This window comes from Equus quagga, chromosome 10, assembly GCF_021613505.1.
Source record: "Equus quagga isolate Etosha38 chromosome 10, UCLA_HA_Equagga_1.0, whole genome shotgun sequence".
Lineage (NCBI taxonomy): Eukaryota > Metazoa > Chordata > Mammalia > Perissodactyla > Equidae > Equus > Equus quagga.
Genome location: NC_060276.1, coordinates 107437599 through 107458613, shown reverse-complemented (window position 1 = coordinate 107458613; position 21015 = coordinate 107437599). Strand labels below are relative to the sequence as shown.

The following is a 21015-nucleotide window of genomic DNA, read 5'->3' as shown; positions in this document are numbered from 1 at the left end:
GTACAAATCCTCTCCCCACCTGCAGTGGAGGTGGCCTGAAGCCAGGCAACGGTTCCGCGGACGCTCTTTCACCCTCCTAAAACCCAGCCCTGAGGTACCCCAGGAACTGGACCAATCCTAGATCAACTGCCAAACAAAAAGATCCTATTTTCTCATGGCCTAAATAAGCAAGCAGAGCTAATTGACGGCCGCACTGAGTAACCGTGACTGAAGGATCTGGGGAAGGCTCCTTTATTTCACTTACTAGAAACAGAAAGGTCACTCAGGACGTATCCGGATCCATCCCTTTCATCTACCCCAGAGGGATGAGATGAGCAAACTCCACATCTCAGCCTCCTCTGGCATAATTTTTCTCTGAATAGCACTTTGCTAAGACACAGCCTCACCAGGGACCTGTGATCAGAAAGGGGATTTTTTTTTGCTCCTGTAAATTTCAGATTTGTATTTGCTCTAGTTTTTGGCTGAACCTCTACAATCATGAGTGTGCACTTCCTGGCAGAGTCCTGTCCTCATGACCGTGGCCCATTAAATTCTGACAGCCAACCCTAGTGGTTCACCTGAGAAAAGTTGGGGGCTTGGAGAGACTAGAACTTCTTGACTCAAGATTGGGGCTGAATAGCATTTCATTGTATGGATTTAACGCAAAGTATTTAACCAATGACCTAATTTAAGTGTTGAAACCTTTCACCTCAATGTGAATTTAGCATTGAGTGGGTTATAGGAGATTTCCTACGTGCCAGAAGGACCTCACAAGACAGTCTCTCACCTACTAGGAGACCACTGAGAATAAAGAACACCAAGATTTGTCAGGCTAACCTTACCACTGAACAGCTATCTAGGGGCATAACTATAAAGGAATGCTCACCTGAAGCCAGAACTACTCCTGGACCATTCAGTTCCCTTTAGGAAAAAATACCTCTGCCATCCACTCCCAATCCACTGAGCTGCTCCCAATTCCACCAGTGGAGATTCAGTCCTCTGAACCATAAGTAGGCTTAGAAAAATGAAGCACCCCTGAGAGAGGATACAATCAGTTTGTGGCACCCACTTTTGGAGAGATGATGAAAAATAGGTGGTTACCAAGCTCTATGGTAAGGGGACTTATGGAACCGAGTCATCAGAATGAGGTAATTCAAACATGTCAAAACCAAAACTGGTCCACTCCACTTTTGTTAGTTAGTCCTATACAGGTCAATATTACCTAGTACGTGTATCTTTCTGTTCCTTGGTGTAATGAAATGAAAAGAATACTGGATTTGGAGTCAGGAGATATGGATTCAAATCCCACCGCTGCCTGTCACTTTTTAGCCCTGTGACCTTGAGTTAATCGTTTAACAGCCTTGGGCATCAGTTTCCTCATTTATAAAATGGGAATGATATTACCTAAACACCAGATTATTCAAGTCCTCAAGATAATGACTGTATAGCAAGTCCTTCACCAAGGCTAAATGAATCCGAATTTGAAGAGGAGGATTGCTCCTAACAGGGCTGTTTAGAGCAGTGGTTCTCAAACCTGAGTGAGCTTGCATCAGAATCCCCTGGAGGGCTTGTTAAAACACCAATTGCTGGGCCCCGCCCCCAGAGTTTCTGATTCTACAGGTTTGGAGTGGAGTGTGCTGATAATCTGCACCTCTGACAAGTTCCTAGGAGACGCCGCTGCTGCTGGTCCTGGGACTGCACTGAGAGAACCACTGGTTCGAGGAAAGGCTGAGCATGAGAAGGAGCACGCGAGACAGTTCAATCCGATCAGAAGAACAGTGTTAATGAATGTTAGTGCTGCATACTGTGTACCACAATTCCTGCCAAGTTCCTGTTCTCCTGAGTACCATCTGATGATCAATCGAGGATGGAGAAAGAGCAAGGCAGATTCTTGTCCCTAGAATGTCCTCTATTGGGTGGGGCTTAGTGGAAGGAAAGAACAAGGGGACCTCACCTTGACCCCTTGAGCTTTGGCCCTAGATGTGCCTGGATGAACTCAGAGGAGCATCACGACCCAGGTAACCCGCTGAGCTGGCCAAGCAGTATAAAAGGCCTCCAGCAGAGCATGGCCTGGGCACTGCTACCGAGACAGCCGTCTCTAGCAGGAGTGGAGGGCTGGCTGTGCCTTTTCCACTACCCTTAGTACATGCGTTCAGGGGATGACAGTGGGGGGACAAGCCCCCAAGTGGTCCTTAGCAAGGCACTGTACAGGGCCTTTCTCTCTACAAACAGACAACCATGTCTGACCAGAAGGCCATGTAGTCACCATGGCCTCATGCCAGCCAATGCCCTCCGAGAGTGGCCAGCTTTCAGCTTAGTGAAGTTTTCGTTTAGGTGAGTTCAGAAATTTCTCCTTTTTACACTCAGCCCCGTGGGTTTTGTTAGGTATCAAGAAATAACAGTACGAGAAGTTGTGATGTGTCAAAATCACTCCTGAGATGAAGCTACTCTTTGAAAGAAGCCTTTCCTGGTTACCTGTTTAGCCTGAGGAATGTGGAGTTGGCTTCACCAGATCCCATTTTCCAGGGCCTCCAGTAAGGAAGCTGTACTCCCTTGAGTGGAGAATGGGTGGGCACATTGTGTTGTCAGCCCTAACCCAGGTAGGTGACAAGGGTTTGTTCCAGAAGCTCAATTCTTGGGAGCTGTGTGGCATGTGAAGCTTGGAAGAACCCACCTGGAGGAGAAGGCAGCCTCCAGCGAGAGAATGAGCTCAAGGTCAGGGTCTCAAGTGGACACTGGACAACCTCCCTTCCCCAGGACAGGCCTGCCAGCCTCTAGCTCTCCCGGCCCACCAGCCCTCTGGGAACCAGGCTGTCTTTGGTGCCTACTTGTGCCTCAGTGGACAGGAGGCCTCCTGACCAAGTCTGGGGCTCATCTGCACAAATGTGAGGAGTTACCCCAAGTGACATCCTGGCAACCCTAGGGACATGGAACCAGGGCAGGGCTAGGGGGGAAGTGGGGTGTCAATAGGCCTTTTATGAGCTCCTAATATCAGACCCAGAGAGGTAGGACTTGGTGGGCAATCCAAACACTTCCCAATCAGCTAGGGAAGCAAAATGGACTACAAGGGAACGAACCATCTTTCTGCACAGATTTCTCCTTGGTTGACAGAGACAGAGTGTGACAAAAAGAACTTAAATCTGACACTGGGAAGAGAATGGAGAATCTTCACAACCATGGGCCAAGCAGGCAGCAGCCCTCCCACAGATCTCCACTGAACCATGGGAGCAAATGCAGAAGGGTTCCTTTGGAAAGGGAATTCTACTCTCGCCAAAGACCACCCATGAGAACACCAAAGAGGCCTCTGCACTGGCAGAGCGTTGACACCGACGTAGTTAACAGGCCAGCCTGCATGTGGAAAGTCCCTAAGCTCCACCTGGGTCTCCTGGGGCCTGGAGGGCAGGAGCAGGTGGCAGAGGGAGGCCGTGCTTCCTTGGGTTGCTAGACAACCACGGAGGCCCAGCTCTCAGCCCTGCCCTGCTGTGTTCGGGGAGAAGAGGAAAGCAAGCTCGGCTTGTGTTTGTGCTGACGAGGGTCAGGCAGCATCCCCCATTCCCTGCCATCGCACATTAGGGGTGAAAGGGAGCACAGAAAGCAAACAGAAAATTATCCGGAAGCACAACCACTAAAGATTCAGCTGCATCAGGACCAACCATCTGGGACGACATTCCTTCATCTGCAAGAGGGGGAGTCTGACAGCTTGATTTAAAATGCCTCTGGCACTGTTGTTCAACAGAGACAAATTACAAACAGGGAATGCCTCAAAGGCAGACCCCTGTGACACTGTCAGCTGTGTCAGAGGCTTGGGAAGTGTCCCCCCGACTTCACAGGGCTCCTTCCTGGAAGCAGCAGTGACACACTTGCTCTGGAAGCAGCAATCCCGCAGGATGTCAGGAATCAAGATGAAGAGCTCAAGGAGGAAGGGAACAAGCTGTGAGTCAAGGAACGGAGGATGGGAAGAAAACGGGCGAGTCCAGTGACTCAGACAAACACACACAGGCCGGGAGAGGAGAGATCTGTGTCAGGGGACTCAAACAGCCTATCACAGTGTGGCTGTCTTCTCGGTCTACAGACTGCGCCATAATCTTTTCTGCATAGTGCCCTCTTGACCTTGCTTTAGCCAAGGTCACCTGAAGTCACTGAAGGGAATCTAACATTTCTAAGCATTATTCTGTGCTAAGTGCTTGCTGGGCACTTTCACAAGAGTCACTTCCTTTAACTCCTGTGAGCCCCTGTTTTGGGCTGAGGAGAATGAGTTAGAGGGTGATGAGGGGCCACGTGACTCGCCCCTGGCCACTAGCTGTTAGAGGCAGAGCTGGGATTTGCGCCAGGAGCAGATGAAGCCACAAAGTGATCAGACTGCAGCCAGCAACAGGGGACCATGGCTAAGACCCTTGCTTAGATCTTCATTCCCTAAGAACAAAGAAAGCATCCTTTAAATGAGTGCTTCGTGGGCAAAGATGGATCTAATTGTGTGTGTGCATGCGTGTGCGCATGTTCATGCTTTTTAAATTAAAAAAAGAAGAGGGGTAAAGATATATAGTGATAAACAATTCAGAAATTTAAAAAAATACTGAATTTGGGGCCGGCCCGGTGGCACAGTGGTTAAGTTCGCACGTTCCACTTTGGTTCACCGGTTCCCATCCCAGGTGCGGACACGGCACCACTTGGCAAAAGTCATGCTGTGGTAGGTGTCCCACATTAAAAGTAGAGGAAGATGGGCACGGATGTTAGCTCAGGGCCAGTCTTCCTCAGCAAAAAGAGGAGGATTGGCAGCAGGTGTTAGCTCAGGGCTAATCTTCCTCAAAAAAAAAAAAAGCTTTAAAAAAATACTGAATTTATACATACATCTCTGTATCCTATAGTGTGGGCAATTAACAAACCTCTATATGGTTCATACTAAATGACGAGTCATTATTACCTTATGAATAAAAAATGATCATCACCTGATACAAGGCTATGATTACATTCTTAAAATATACTTGTTAAGAAAATCTATAGCCCAAATACGCTTTCTAAATATATTTTGAAAGTTTAGTATTAAAGGACCCTGTAGGGGTAATTACATTCCATTTCTTTTTTAAAAGGTAACTGGAGAGAAAAAAGCAAGGCACTGCATTAAAATTTAAATATACTAGTATCTTTGTACTTGAAGTGAGACTGCAATTTTTCAATGTGAATAACAGGACCAAGTCAGCCTCTACCCTCACAGCCCTTCTCTAGCCTCTTGTCTGCCCTGGAGCCATGGACTCCCAGCATAACCCCCAGGTCTAAATCCCCCAGCCCCTACCCACAATCCCCTCCAAATCTTAGAGTCAGAGAAGGTTAGGCCCGGAAGAGACCTTGGAGATTGCCAAATCCAACGTTCTCACCTCAGAGACAAGCAAATCAAAGCCCAGAGAGGCCAACTGGCTTGTCCAAGGTCACACGGTAAATTAACACCTGAATTGAATGCATAAGTCTCTTCATTCCTATCCTAGTGCTGATTCCACTATATCCTGTCCTGCTGCTAAAAGAAGGCACAGTGAGCCACCAGGGAGAAGGGTTAGGAGCACATCTCTCTCAGACCCCTGAGTTGGGCAGGACACCCAGATGCCCTGAACACCAAGCCCTGCGGCCAGTGAGATGGCTTGGGGCTCCCAGATCTTACCTCCTCCTCCCGGAGCTTCTGCTTCCTCTTCTCTTCCACAGCAGCCCTCTTCTGGTCCTCCCGCTGCCGCTGCTCTTCCAGTTTCCGCCATCGCTCCTCAATTTGCTTTTCGTACTGGAGCTTGGCTCTTTTCTGTTTCTCCAGGATCTGCTGCTCCCGGGCAGCTGGGGGAAGGAAAGCGGAAGAGAGGTGTCATTATCAGAGCACCCCACACCGTTTGGATTAAGACCAAAAACGCAGAAGCAAGAGTGAGACCAAAAAGAGAGCCTGGTGGGATCCTAGGCTACGGTCATCGAGATGAAGGGTTCTGGCCCCTCTGCCACTAGCTGGGTGAGCCTGAGCATGGTAACCACGCAACCTCTGCTTCAGTCTGCTCCTCTGTAAAGTGGGGACAGTCATGTTTGCAACACCACAGTGTTGTGAAGATTGAACGAGGCAATGCACGGAAAGTGCGCAGTCAGTGCCCCTCCCTACACATGGGAGCCATGACTATTACTGCTATCATTAAGTCAGACTTGTCACAATGGCTAAGCCATACATGTTGAGAAACAAGAGCTGTAAGAGAACATTTGTTGAAAACAATTTAACTGTGCATGCAGCACGCACCAGACACTGAGCCAGGTGAGGGCATAAACACATGAAAAGGATGGCCTTCCACTCAGGACATTTACTGAGGGGCCTTAACTCCATCTAGCTGAGTCAGGGAAGGGTTCCCTGGAGGATGCAATGCCTGAGCTGACCAGCAGGAGGCAGTCAAGGGAGAACTTAAAGCTCCTCATTTATCTCAATTCCGTGGGAAAACCACTATCTACCTACCTCATAGCAGCCTGTGGGGAACGTGCTGTACTTATCTGTCCAGAGCCTGCAAGAGGCAAAACAGCCTTTCTCAACTAGGTTCTCCATCCTAGCACAAAACATGTCTTGAGTTTTGATTTTCTCAGTTCTCCCAAGGATGGTCCTTCTAGATGCCCCAGAGAGAGCCTGAGTGAGTGGACACCTGAGAGGGCAGGGACAGCAACTGTTTCTCATTCTTCACCATTGTATCCACAACCCCTAGCACAGTGCCTAGAACACAGCAGAGGTTCAACGTTTGCTAAGTGAGTAAATGCACTGTTCTGAGAACTATGTAACAATTGTGAATGTGCCAGTTGCAGAGTGGGTTCGCCCCCAGTCCTTCAGATTCATCTGGCAATTGTCCTAATTCTCTTCCCATTCAGTCACAAATTTCTAAGGATCTTTACAAGAGACATCATCACATCTCCACTCCCTTGGATCTAAACAGCCAAAGCGCACAACTTACCAAGACATTTTTCTCTTTCTTCTCGTCTTTCTTTAGCTAGCCTTTGTCTCTCATCAGATTTTAAAAATCCATCCATGCCTACAAGAGAGAACACACAATGAAATACTTCTCCTTCCCTCTTTCCCTATCTGCTGCGTGCCCGGGGCTGCTGGGCCTGCACCCTGGGTCTGGCTACATGCACACATTGCCCATTGCCATTGATTCATCCGTGAAGGCCAGATCTATCACCCCCCACTACACTCATGGCCCAGCCCTGAGAGCCAAGGGGCGGCAGCCACGGCTGCCACACTCACCCACCAAGCTGTGCTGTCGTGGCCCCAACACCAGCCCCAGAGAACCAAACCTTAGTCCTCTGTCTCCAGGCCTGGCTTGGGAGGGGTCAGAAAGTGCAATAAATGACAGAGAGACCTGACAGTGTAGAGAAAAGTCCACCAGGCCTCCCCCAGCCAGGCTCTCAGGGGAGGGGAGAAGCACAAAAGTGGGCACGATTGTTACAGGGAGTGAACGTCCTACTTCCTAGAAGGAGCCAACTGCCGAGGGATACGTGTGAGCTCGTGTAAGCTCTGAGAAATACAACACTCAAGTTCGATTCTGATTCTGCTAAGTTTGCTCCAATGTCAATCTTAGCATTTTAGAACCACAAGGAAGAAATACAATATACTCCTGTTTGTTATTTAAATATCCACAACAAATAAAATGGAACAAATGGCAGTTCTCCCCACAAATGTCGGAAACACTCCCAGGAGCTCCACATCTCCACTCATCTTCTACAGGATCCTAAAGGGCCTCCTAAATCAAAGACTAAATGATCTTTATGGTCGTTTTAGGACTGGAAATAATTTACTGCACTTGGTCACAATTGGTCATTCATAAGTATTATTTATTCAGTGTTCCAGCTCAACATTCTAGAAAAACCGGCTTTAGTGTGAGTACCACCAGATCCACTTTGCCAGCTCCGGGGCCTCCTCTCTGGTAGTGTCACACATGTGGACTTCAGAGTGTGCTTTGCTACCACGGGAACCCACACCCCTTCAGGGAGCTTTCTGCCGCCGTCCAGGAGAGGGACTCGGAGGCTTGGGAATGCAGACGGACATGGACGTGACAAACATTGGATTGTCACGATTCCCCACAAGCATGTGATTTTGCAGCCTGGAGGTATCAGAGATATTAAAACTTAAGAGAGAAGTACTAGAAAATCAACCCAGACTGCAAGTGCCATTCCTCATGTTTGTTTCTAGCTAACTCTTATGATACTACCAACAACATGAACGCCATCAAGAATTTAAAGGCCCAACTTCTCAGCTCATCATTGCTGGCCCCCACAACCTGACCCCAACTCTCTTCCCAACTTGACCTCCGCACTGCCCCTTTCTCCCACGCACCTTACAGCTCAAACTGCCCCTTTTCCCATCACCCCCCGCACCTGTTTAAACCCCACCCACCTTCAAGACCCCAAGGTTTCCCAGACCCCATGATGCTCTGTGCTCCCACATGGTTGGCAGAACCCTAAATTCTTTCTGCTCGGCTGTTGAGTTCTCCTCTAATTCAATCTCCCCAGGGGAGGGAGAGGCTACTGAGACAACCAAGCGGTGGCTTATGCATCTCTGGGTCGCCCAGCTCAGGCCACTGCCCCCACCCCAGTGGCCCCAAGGTACACAGACAATGCTCGAGGGCAGGTATGTAGCCAGTGGAAGGGGAGCAGGGAGATAAAACGTTGCTCTTTTCTCTCAACACTTTCAGGTTCTAGTCTCTACCTCAAGCATCTGATTACTAAGAATTTGTTCTATGTGAAAAGCTACCAAGAGAAGCCTAGGACCCCTGGACAGACACTTGCATCAACCCATCCACCTAAGCAGGACCCGCACCTCAGTCCATCCTCCAGATGTTAATGGGCCTGCCCCATATCTAAGGTACAGCCCGAGAAGCAATGAAGTGTTCTTCAAACAGAAGAGAGAAAAAAACTGGGGGAAAGGGGTCAGGCATATTTGAAACTGGCCACATTACCTTGAGGCTTTACAAACAGAAGGCTGCTTGTTCCAGGGGCGTGCATGATTTTAGGTTGCCCCCTTGTGGGCACTTGTAAGAGTCACACCTTCAAATCATTTCCTTTCCAGAAAATTTCCATTATCATGTTCTCAGTCATCATCACCTGCTTCGTCATAACAGGAGCAGTTACTACGGACCAACGGCACTGCCTGGATTTACTGAGCCCAATCATCCTTTGATGACAGAGGTACTATTATGATCCTCACCTTATAGGTGCAGAAAGGGAGGCACAGAGAGGTTAATTAACTTGTCTGAGGTCACATCATCAGGAAGTGGAGAAGCCAGATTCCAACACAAGAACCTGACTCCAGGACTCATTCTCTTAATTAATGCTTTCCTATGCAGCTCTCCAGCAAAGAGAAAACGTAATCCCTCCATCTTGAGTGCCCATGAATGAAAGCTGTAACACAGGGTCGCATGCAGGGAACAAATCCCATTCTTGTCCCAGGAATGAGCCTGCAAATTTGGAAAGGAGAAGTACGAGTTTAACTCATTAGAGAAGTACTAAAAGTAAGCACTACTGTGACCAAGCACTGGCTGGCTGGGTACAGTTATGGCCACCGCCCAGACAGGCTAATTATTTGCTTCCTCTTCAAACTGATAGTTTAGAAATGTTTGTTCAACCATGTTTTAGAGAGGGTGATGCTGGTGTGGAAGGAGGGTAGCCAGAGGACCCCAGGGGCAACGGTACCAAGCAATTCTGCTTTGGCCCCACTGAAGGGGATGAAGTGACTCAAACAGCCCAACGTGGGCAACCTGGAGTCTCTGTGCTGTCACATGGCAGCCATGAGCCATGTATGGCTATTTAAATTTAACACATCAAAATTAAACGCAATCAAAAGTTCAGTTCCAGCCACACTGGGCCCATTTCAGGCACGTACTTGCCACATGAGTTGGCTTACCATGCTGCACAGCACTGAATGAGAAGCTGGGCGGCTCACTCCTATCATCCTCTCCCCTCACATTTAGTTGCTGTGGGACACGTGCATAAGGAAGATGTCTGAGTTCAATCAGGGTTGAGTTCTGCTGGGTGAGTAAGGCTGGGAAAGGGCCTCATACCTCCACACAGCATCTGCCTCTCCTGATTAAAAGATTTGTCAAGCAAACATTTCCAGAACATCTATTTGAAAAGAAGCCAAATACTTATCTCACATCTCCAACTTCCATCTTATGACTCTTGATGACCCTCCAGGGGCCCCTGCCAAGAGGCCCTGAGCCTAGCCCGAGGAAAGATGGGGTGGAGCACAAACCAGAAGCCTCTATTTGTTAGGGGCCAAGGGCTTGACCAGTTATTACAACTGCAGCAACACAGCCAGAGGAACAGAGGTGGACTATGATTACCAGAGCCAGGGCGAGTGACCTCAACACATGAACACCAACAATACCAGGAGACCCCTCTAAAGACACGGGACACTCGAGGTAATGCCGGATTTCATTCCAAAAGGAAGCCTCTCTGTACGGCCCGAAATCCTAATGTGTTTCATTGTCCTACCCAATCATCCTTTGTCCCTTGTCTTACATGTGTACACTTAACGTCTTTCTTTTATTAAACCAGAGACCCAATTTTATCTTTGAACCCCATGAAAACAGATGGAGAACAGATCCGTGCTTGCCAGGGGTAGGGAAGAGGAATGGAAGGGAAGTGGGTGGCTATAAAAGGCATCATGAAGGGTTCTTGTGGTGATGGAAATGTTCTCTATCTTGACTGTCCCCGTGTCAAGATCCTGGCTGCGACAGTGGACTACAGTCTGCACGTTCGTACTGCTGGGGGAAACGGGTGAAGGGTACATGGCATCTCTCTGTAGTACTGCTCACAACTACATGCGACTCTACAGTGACCTCAAAATAGAAGTTTAATTGTAAAAAATCTGGCCCAAGTGTGAAGCCTTGGGAGGGACTCAAAGAAAAGAAGGAGCAAGGGACACCTTCTTGGAAGTGTCCCAACCAGGAGAAGGACAAGGGGCACCCATGTCAGAACCACCTCTGCCCCATTCTTGATGCAGTAATGCTTCCCAGGACAACAGAATTCAGGTCCTGTGCACCCTGAAATGGAGGCCTTTTCCTGGGCAATTCATCCCTACAGGAAATGAGATGAGCCAGGGGTACTGGCAGCCAAACAACTATTTTACGTTAACAGAACAGCATAAAATTTCCTACTTCACTGATTTGCTCTTGCTTGGAGTAACTTCCCGTTATCCTTGGGCTGCAGCAACGCATTTTTAAAAACTAATTCTAAAATGAATTTTATTAGCCTGAGGCACTCTCCCACTTGAATATTAATGAGCTGATATTAGTCAATTATTCATGGTCCTGGTAATAACCATTATCGAAATACACAGTTTTTAGGGGAAGCCAGCTGTGTCTGACTTTTAAAAATTGCATCAAATGAATTTTAAAGTACTCTTTCCAATCACATCACACTCACATCCGTGCAACTGTAATGTCCAGAAAAAAAGAAAGGGAACCAGGAACGAAGAGCTCATCAAATAGGAAGTGCAATGTCAGCCAGCCCCCTCCTCCAGGGTGCCCTCCCCTCTGTGAACTGACAGGCACTGAAGCAGTCACACCTCCGTAGTCACTGTTTGTGCTGTGATGATCTAAGCGCAAGGAGATCAATGGTTCTCACCTGTGGCTACACAATGGCCTCACCCGGGGAGCTTTCAAAGTTACAGATGCCTGCGCCTCCCTGCCAGAGGCTGACCTAGTTGGCTCAGGTGTGGCCAGGGCCTTGGCACTTTAAAAGCTCCCACGTGATTCTAATGTGCAGCAGCAGGCCTGAGAACGGTCCCAGCTCCTCCCACTCGAGCATGCATCAGAACCACCTGTGAACCCAGAGGGCGGGGCGGCACCTCCAGAGCTTCTGATGGATGGGCCTGGGGCAAGCCAGAGAATCCGCCTTTCTAACAAGCTCCCAGGTGAGGCTGATGCTGTTGGTCCGGAACCCACTCCTGGAGAGCCATTGTTGTAGATTATGCTGATTCGGCAGGGCAAGGCCCTGCCTGTGGCTCCTCTCTGAATGTCCAGAGGGCAGCAGGGTGTGGGGCTCACAGAGTGGGCCCCAAAACACATCTGCAGAAGGAATGATCAGCCACCTGCCTGCACCGCCCCCCCGCAGCGTTTACCTTTGCCGTAGCCCCGCGCACTATCGCCTGGGCCCGTGCATCTGCCCCTTGCCCTCCAAGCTTTTGTCTCGTCTCGGGATCCCCAGCACCTTGCCCATGGTATTCAAACATCTGCTGAACGAACGGGCCATAAATATTATGTCCCACTGACAGAAACTCTCCCATTTGTAGCGCATTTTAACCTTGTATCAGAAGTGTCTATAAAAACAAGTAACATTTTAAAGCATCTTCTACCCATTATCCTGGAGTTGTGCAAGGAATACAAAGGTAAAGAAAGGAGGGCAGCTTTCCTTGCTGCTCCCCATACCCCCCACCCCCAGGCTGAAATGACTCTTTCCTCTAAATTCCATCAGAGGTCCGCTTCTCACAGCCCTTTTCCCTCTTTCATTTGAATTGGGGTCCTTCCCTCCTTCATTCATGGTCCTCAAGCACAGGAAGCTCCACTCTCCATAGGCCCTCTCTCACGGCCCCCCTTTCCAGTCCATCTACCAGTAAATAAGCTTCTTAAGGGCAGGGCCCATGTCCCATTTCTTCTTGTAGCCCCCAAAGGGCCTAGCACAGTGTTCTGTACACATTAAGCACTCAATAAATGCTGAGTTCACAAGCACCTACTGTGTGCCAGGCCTGGAGTGGCTGTTTTCTAATTTCCCACAATCCTGTGACAGCATCAGGACAAGGATGATCACCCCTGTGGCCTCTGTATGGCCTGACCCACTTATTAAACTTTAGAAGCCGCAGTTCCCATACTGAAAAGGGCTATGCAACGCTGGTTCTGGGGATGCACCCTCTCGGACGGCGTCACCACACTGTGAGAAGGCCGAGGCACACGGCCAGTCCCACGGAAGCGCTCCAATCCGCAGCTGCAGACGAGCTCTGAGCCGAAGGCCAGCACCAACTGCCAGCCGCAGAGTGTGCCACCCTGGCCCTCCAACCGCCCCCAGGAGAGAACCAAGTGAGAACCACCCAGCCAAGCCTAGGCAGCACACAGAACCCTGAGAAAGAAGGCAGCATTTTACACCGCTGAGTTTTGGTGTCATTTGTTACACAGCTATATAACCAGAAAACCAGTCCACTGATCAACCAAAAGCAAACAAGCAGCACTTTCTGATCACCCCAGATTACATACCACCCGAGACTGCTCAGTCTCACCAGCTCACTGACCTGGCCCTTGGCCACCTGCCACACTTCTCGGGCAGAACCATTCTAGTGATGGCTCGTGCAGTTCCCTCAGTCACCACACCCTGGAAGCTGCCCCCCACTGCCCTTGACAGAGGAGCCCCCAGGTGTGGGACTGGCTGACAAGGAGCGACCCCAGCACCTTGACATTGACCAGGCCAGACCTGCAGAGGCTTCCGACAGAGGCCAGGAACCACGACCTGGAGCAAAAAGGAGTTAAGGCCCTATGGCATACGCTCTGATTGGGAGACAGGAAGGCAACAACAGACGAAGTGTTTGCCCTTCTTTCTACCAGTGAACTGCTCCCAGTCGGAGGGATTCATACTCTCTCTGGACATGGCCTGTGGGTCCAAGTGCCTGGCTGTGTGTGGCTGTAAGGCCATGGTCAGCTTGGTGACAGAGCACCTTTTATGTCCTCTCCTTCCTCCCCTGGCTCACACTCCTTTCCCCTCACTCTCAGTTCCCTGGGGGCAAACTCCTCAATAAAATGTGGATATGTGAGGGGCCGACCCGAGGCCGAGTGGTAAAGTTTGCGTGCTCTGCTGCAGCAGCCCAGGGTTTCGCTGGTTCGGATCCTGGGCGCGGACATGGCACCGTTCATCAGGCCATGCTGAGGCAGCGTCCCACATGCCACAACTAGAAGGACCCACAACTAAGAATATACAACTATGTACCAGAGGGTTTTGGGGAGAAAAAGGAAAAATAAAATCTTTAAAAAAAAATATGGATATGTGTGAAAAAGGAGGGGAACCTGTATATGAATGTTCACAGCAGCATTATTCATAATAGCCACAAAGTGGAAACAACCCAAATGTCCATCAACTACTGACTGGATAAACAAAATATGGTACGTCCATATAATGAAATATTATTGTCATAAAAAAGGCATAAAAGGGATGATGGGGGAGTTGCGAAGCACTGCTAATGGGCGCAGGGTTTCTTTCTAGGGTGATGGGAATGTTCTGTTATTAAGCAGTGGTGATGGTTGCACAACGCTGTGAATGTACTAAAACCCACTGAGGTACACACTTCAAAATAGTGAATGTTATGTGAATTATATTGCAATAGAAAAATTTTGCAAAGAAAAAAGCCAAAACATTCAAACTTTAGGGAGGGTTCTACAGCAGGGTTTAAAATCCATGGCCTCGTTAAGCTCATCTCTGGCCTTCTTCCGAGTCTCCCAGGTTACTGGCCTCACTTTTTTTTTTTTTTAAAGATTTTATTTTTCCTTTTTCTCCCTAAGCCCCCCAGTATACAGTGGTGTATTTTTAGTTGTGGGTCCTTCTACTTGTGGCACGTGGGATGCCGCCTCAGCATGGCCTGATGAGCAGTGCCATGTCGGTGCCCAGGATTCGAACCGGTGAAACCCTGGGCCGCCGAAGCAGAGTGTGCAAATTTAACCACTTGGCCACGGGGCCAGCCCCTACTGGTTTTACTTTTTCCTCTCAAATATCCAAATGATGATTTCCTCTCAAATATCCAACAAAGCATTTTTTAAAATGTATGTGATTCATCTGAGTGTGTAAAAGTCATATATATCCCTGTAAAGTGGCTTCGCCACACAATCTCAAGAGCTTTGTTGTTATATTTTGTAACACTGGGGAGCAAAATTGAATGTTGGCAAGTTGAGAGAAAAATAAGTCTGCTGCTGTTTGTTAAAAAAAAGGGAGGAGGGGATAAAAAATTGCCAATAAATGATAAAAGTGTTGTGATAAAGTTATTGTGATTACATGAAATGTGTGTGAAGAATTTTCCATTAGAATAAATGCTCATTAAATGTTAGCGGCCATTTTTAGGGGGGTTTTGTTTTAAGATTAAAGAATGGAGACTCAGGGGCTGGCCCTGTAGCCAAGCGGTTAATTTCGTGCGCTCCACTTCCGGCCCAGGGTTTTGCCGGTTGGGATCCTGGGCGCATACATCGCACCGCTCATCAAGCCATGCTGAGGCGGCATCCCACATGCCACAACCAGAAGGACCTACAACTAGAATATACAACTATGTACTGGGGGACTTTGGGGAGAAGAAGAAGAAAAAGAAACTGAGACTCAAAAAAGTCAAGTGACCCACCCAATGTCATATTTAGTGGAAGGATTCTCATTATCTCTCTGACCCTTAGTCCACTGTGATTTCTCCTAGACCCTGCTGCTCTCCTGGGGGAGAGGAGGCAGGATCAGATTCACATCAATGAAGAGCAGGAAGGTGGAAATTCCAGGCAGGGGTAATGGTATATACAAAAACATGCTAGAAAATAACAGTTAAAGCCTGAAATCTCACTGTACTTCAATCCTACCAGGGGAACTGAAAAACCAATTGACAGAATCTGGAACCTTTTTCATCTTTGCATGAGGATATATTGTTTTTGTTCAGAAAGCATCACATAGGGCTGCCTCACATTTTTCAATTAAAATCTCAAAAACAATTACAATCCCATAGGGTCACTAAACTTTCCATTTAAATTTCTTTCACTGTGGAGCTAAATCTCAATTCCCAGTAGGTCCTGTCAGCATTCATCCATACCTCAGGATGACTGCTTTAGTGCAGTGGACTATGGCGAAATCCAACAGCACTAACAGTTAAAGAAGATTCTTATCTGGCAACCTAATTTTTCTCCAAAATGAAATTCATATCCATTAAAGGCACTCTGAGAATATTTATAAATCAACCCTTAACACTGTTAAAATCAGGGCTTAATTATACCAGGGTACAATGTACAAGACATTCTGAAAAGTAAATTTAATGCGTGATTAGCACTGTCAAAATCCCAAATCATGGAATTTCAGGTGTAAGGGCTCTCAGAGGCCCAATTCAACCCTCTACTTGCTTCAAGACAGAGAGATGGGTTTGCTCCCTTTCCTCCACCAGAAAGAGAACTGCCTTTATCCTCTTGGTTTCCTCCATTCTGGCCATCCCATATGCGGGATCCAGTCTTGGGCTTTTGTTATACAGATGGAGAATGTAGATAGAAAGGACTGCAGGACTGCAAGAAGTGAATCAGCTTTGATTAATCAACATTGGAAAGGGGAGCAGAAGCTGCCTGAGGGGGCAAAAGAGAAGTGAGAGATGGGGAACAAGGGAGTTAGGAAGCCATGTTGGGCTGCCTCTGGGGAGAATCCTGCTGAGAGTTGAGGCGGGAAGGGTTTTGAGACTGTCAGGTGTCGGGGTGTGGGGTGTGTGTGTGCGCGTATGTGTGTACCGTTGGGAGCCAGAGGAATAAGAATAGACAAAGAGCTGTAGGTTAGAATTCAATCCTCTGACACTTTTCTCATCTCCAGTGAAGATCTGAATTGCTGTTAATCTTTTTAAATACTGAATTCTATTTCTTTGGCTACCATGTGGAGTTCTGGTATTTATTTGGGATATTTACTTTAGAAACAAATACCTGGGTAGAACTAACCTCAGGGGAATCGCAGGATTATGGAGACCCTTCAGTGGCATCTATTCCATTTTCTGTCTCTGATAAGAGCAGAACTAGGTGGCTTCAACTGCAATTTGTGTCTTAGGAAGATGCCATTTCTCCCAATAGCTGAATAACTTACCTGAGAACTTTTTGGAGTGAGGAGGGAGCACTAATCCAGCAATTCTCAAGCTTTAACATACATCAGAAGACTCTCTTGGGGGGCGTGTTGAAACCAGATTGCTTGGCCCATCCCCAGAGCTACTGATGCAGTAGAGCCGGTGGGGCCTGGGAATCCACATTTCTAACAAGTTCTGAGGGAATGCTGATGCTGCTGGTCTGGGGACCACACTGTGAGAACCACTGATCAAACCCATTTCTCACCTGCTATAATCTTCTGAACTGGCTTAAATTCTATTTTCAACGGGGAGAGAAAGTGACAATTACCACCCAATTCATTACTTCCTACATGCCTCTTTCAAGGATGACATCATAATTTATACTTTTGAATGAGCCAGGCCTGGAACTAGCATTTATGTTCAACAGCCATTGACTACTAGAATGAAGGTGCAGATACTTAGGTATCAAAATACATTTAAAAAAAAGAAAAGTATAGACATACCAAAAAGTACTAGAAAAGAAAGAAGTGGAGAAATAGGGAACTACATAAGAATATACACAAATCTACCCTGTTATTACCTTTTTGTAAAACACACTTGCTAAATTCCTAGAGGTTTCCTTTAAAACAGCTAATGAATTAAATATCCCAGAAAAATGCAGACATGATAAGAGTATCACTAAATGATTCCTAAATGATTTTCTTAAATCACAATTGCACGGCTAAGAGAATGACCAGCTTTTGTTAAGTGTAGAATCGGATGAAGCCCAAATAATCCCGAAGAGCACAGCACTTTGACACCAAGGTCAAACAACAAGGAGAACGGCTCTCCTCCGGACTGGAAGAAGGCACAACAGAGAAGTCTCCTCTCCTAGAAAATGGAGGCCATGCGGATTAAATGAGAGATCACAGGCACTGCTGAACTGTTTCCAGCGCACAGTGGGAGCTCAATGAATGGAGCTCTTCCGTGTTTGTTATTCTAGGCCGCCTGTTCCTATTGGTCGCTCTTCCTCTTCCACCACTGAGGTCTTCTGCACATATGCCTGAAAACCAATTGTGCTACCTTTCTTAACTGGGGCGATTAGACAGAGTGCATGCAACACTGCCAGGGTAAAATTGGGGTGAGCACTCTTTTTCCATAAAATTTACACTAGGAACAGGTATATATCCCCCTGATTTTTCATCTTCTACCAAGAGTATCAATTACCAATCACTGTGTCTACACATGCAGACATGCCCATTCTGGTCAATCAGTAGAAGTGGGATCCTGTCTTTAGCAGGACAAGTAATTTCTTACTAAAAAAATAATACGTACATGACATTTCACAAACGCTAATTGTGAAAGCGGTATATCATGAGGCTGTTCTTCACCATTTCAACAGTAAACTGCCTAATTATACTCAGACACATGTAACTGGCCATCCCAGGAACTCCTGTGCCAGCACTTTATTTTTTTTATTTATTTACTTATTTTTAAAGATTTTATTTTTCCTTTTTCTCCCCAAAGCCCCCTGGTACATAGCTGTGTATTTTTAGTTGTGGGTCCCTCTAGTTGTGGCATGCGGGATGCCGCCTCAGCATGGCTTGATGAGCAGTGCCATGTCTGCGCCCAGGATTTGAACCAGTGAAACTCTCGGGCGCCGAAGCAGAGCACACGAACTTAACCACTTGGCCACGGGGCTGGCCCCTGTGCCAGCACTTTAAATAAGCTCCCCAGAACCAGATGAAAATGGGCCAAGTTAGAAAATTCCACTGTGCCCAGTTCTGGGAACTGTACACATATTCATGGGCTAGCTTGTCTTTTTCTAAAGGTACCATTATGAAGCACCCATTTCCTGCCAGTCATTACACTCTACCAATGTCATTTAACCTTCACAATAAGCCTAGGAGGTGGGAGGTACCCCCATTTTACAGAGGAGGAAACTGAGACTCAGAGAAGTTAATAAATCTGTCCAAAGTCATAGCTGCTAAGTAGCAAAGCTTGGATTTAAGGCCAGTCTGGCTGACTGCCAAGCTGACAGGCATCCACTCAATACCGAGAGGGAAGGCTACCTAAAGGAAAGAGCATGGACCTAGGGATCTAGGTGTCCAGAAACTGGCAGCTATTCTTACTGGGATGCCCAAAGGAGCATGGTGAGAAAATGGGCTCTGCCTGGGTCTTACTGAATCCCTGCTCAGCGTGCACTGAAAAGTGTGACCACTGGGGAAGCATCTAGGCCTTAGTTTTCTTACCCATTAAATAGGGATAATAGTACCTGTGTTGTAATGTGAAGCTTAAAGGAGACTATATGTAAAGCTCTTAGCACACATTAAATGCCTAATAAATATCAGCTAACGGTATCATCATGGTTACTGATTTAGATATTGCCCTTAAATGAGAATGTAAATACAAGTGCCTAGGACATATTAGGCTCTCAGAAAGTATTAGCATTCAACAGCATCATTATTATCACCCCCATCCCCAACCATGGCTACCACTACAGTCTAAAACTAGTCCCTGATGCCCCCGACTTTGAAACTCTGCTTTCAAATCAGTAATGTCTTCAGCTTGCCCCAGGCCTCCAGCAGGCAACCTGTGAGGCATCTCAGGAACTCCTGCTCCTGCCTGGAGCTCTGGCAGGCTGGGCCCTCCACTATTAGAGGACCATTATGCTAATGAGGGGGGCCTGGGCCTTTATCAAAACCCACCCAATAGAAATGTGTGCATTTCAGTGTATGATACCTATTTTTAACGTTACATCAACTGCAACAACAAATAGAAAAGGCAAAATTCAGTGCTGGCTGAACTGCCAAATGTCATTAGTGCCCAAGGCTGCAAAGAATAATCCTGGCTCTCCTGGGCAACGACATCCTCCTCACTGTGGTCCTGTGAAGAGGTGAGGGGACTCGGACTCCAAGAGCAGCATGGGAGACAGGAGACAGGCCTCGCCAGGGCCAGTGTGGGAACCGAAGTCAATTGCAATGGCCCAGGGACTGGCTTGAGCGGCAGGACTCTTAAAGAGCACCAGGAGATAAGGAGGTCTAACAAGCCAGCTCCTTGGTCCTGGACCCTTCCTCGACAATTGTTCTCTTCCAGGGTCACTGTTAACCTACCTTTCTCATGCTCTTAACTGTCTCCACCCCACACCAGATCCCAGCTACCAAGTGCCAAATGGCCTGGCCCTTTCTACAGCCACCAGTAAAACTGTCTCCATTGGATCACCTCCTCAGTCACGCAAAAATCTCAGCCCTGGGAGCTTCTCCTTGGGTCCATCCCTGTGGCCTACCCAACAGTACCCCAGTCAGGGGACCTTGAGTAAACCGCTTCACATCTTAGGGCTTCGGGCTCCTCTTCCGTAAAGCAGGAAAGTTACTACCTACTTCCCAGGGTTATGGGGGACCTTGTGAAAACACTTGGCAGCAGGAGTACTCACAGTTGGCTCCCTTTCCCTGATGATAGATGAGAACACAGACCAAACAAGTTGTGGCAGACACTCACTGGGCCCGAGCCCCGGGCCATGGAATCATAAGCTCCACATCTGTCTTCCCAAGAACCACACAAAATTCCCCCAGGAAAACCCTCACAGCCTTCTAAAAGGTCACAGTTTCCATTCTAAGACCTGCTCTGCCTGGCTGATAACTTACTTAGAAGGTGAGCTGAACAAAGTCAAAGGTAGCTAAAAAGAAGACAACAAAGGGCTAGAAAAATGGAACTTGATTAATTACCTACTGAGCACTGTGACGCAAAACTTAACTCCCACTGCGACTCCTCATCTGGGGGCGGAGTTACCTGGATTCCTGTGTTTCTACAAGAAATTTAATACAAGTATGTATCCTTTCAAAGGGACCCAATATGCACTGCATACTCTACTCCCAACATGATTTGCTAGTGAAATGAAACCTACATAATTTTCCCTCTGCCCTTCTGAGTTCTTGGCTGGGATCCCTTGTAATACAAACGGAAGTTTATTAACATGTATACCTCCTGCCTATAGGGAGATTCCCAGGAAAACAGTAAAACCTCCAAAATGTCCCAAGCCATCACCTTAAATACCATCTTCAGCTAAAGACAAAAGAAAGATGTTGGAGGGGGGAGCAATTCACAGGAGAGGAGAGGAAATGTTTGTTAAACAAAGGGTGCCCTAATTGCTCAAAAGTTAAACATAGAGTTACCATATGACCCAGAAATCCTACTCTAGGTATATACCTAAAGAACTGAAAACATATGTTCACATGAAAACTTATACATGA

The 21015-nt window shown here is 47.5% G+C and overlaps 1 protein-coding gene across 2 annotated transcripts in view; it reads right to left on the bottom strand.

Annotated features, from left to right (window-relative positions):
• Window positions 1-21015, bottom strand: part of MAP7D2 (MAP7 domain containing 2) — a 101014-nt gene that overhangs the window by 46788 nt on the left and 33211 nt on the right. For both annotated transcript variants that reach the window (XM_046673639.1, XM_046673640.1), the window contains exons 2-3: window positions 6930-7007; window positions 5630-5793 (exon numbers count right to left, since the gene is read on the bottom strand). In XM_046673639.1, the coding sequence (XP_046529595.1) occupies window positions 5630-5793; window positions 6930-7007 (242 nt within the window). The remainder of the gene's footprint in view (window positions 1-5629; window positions 5794-6929; window positions 7008-21015) is intronic.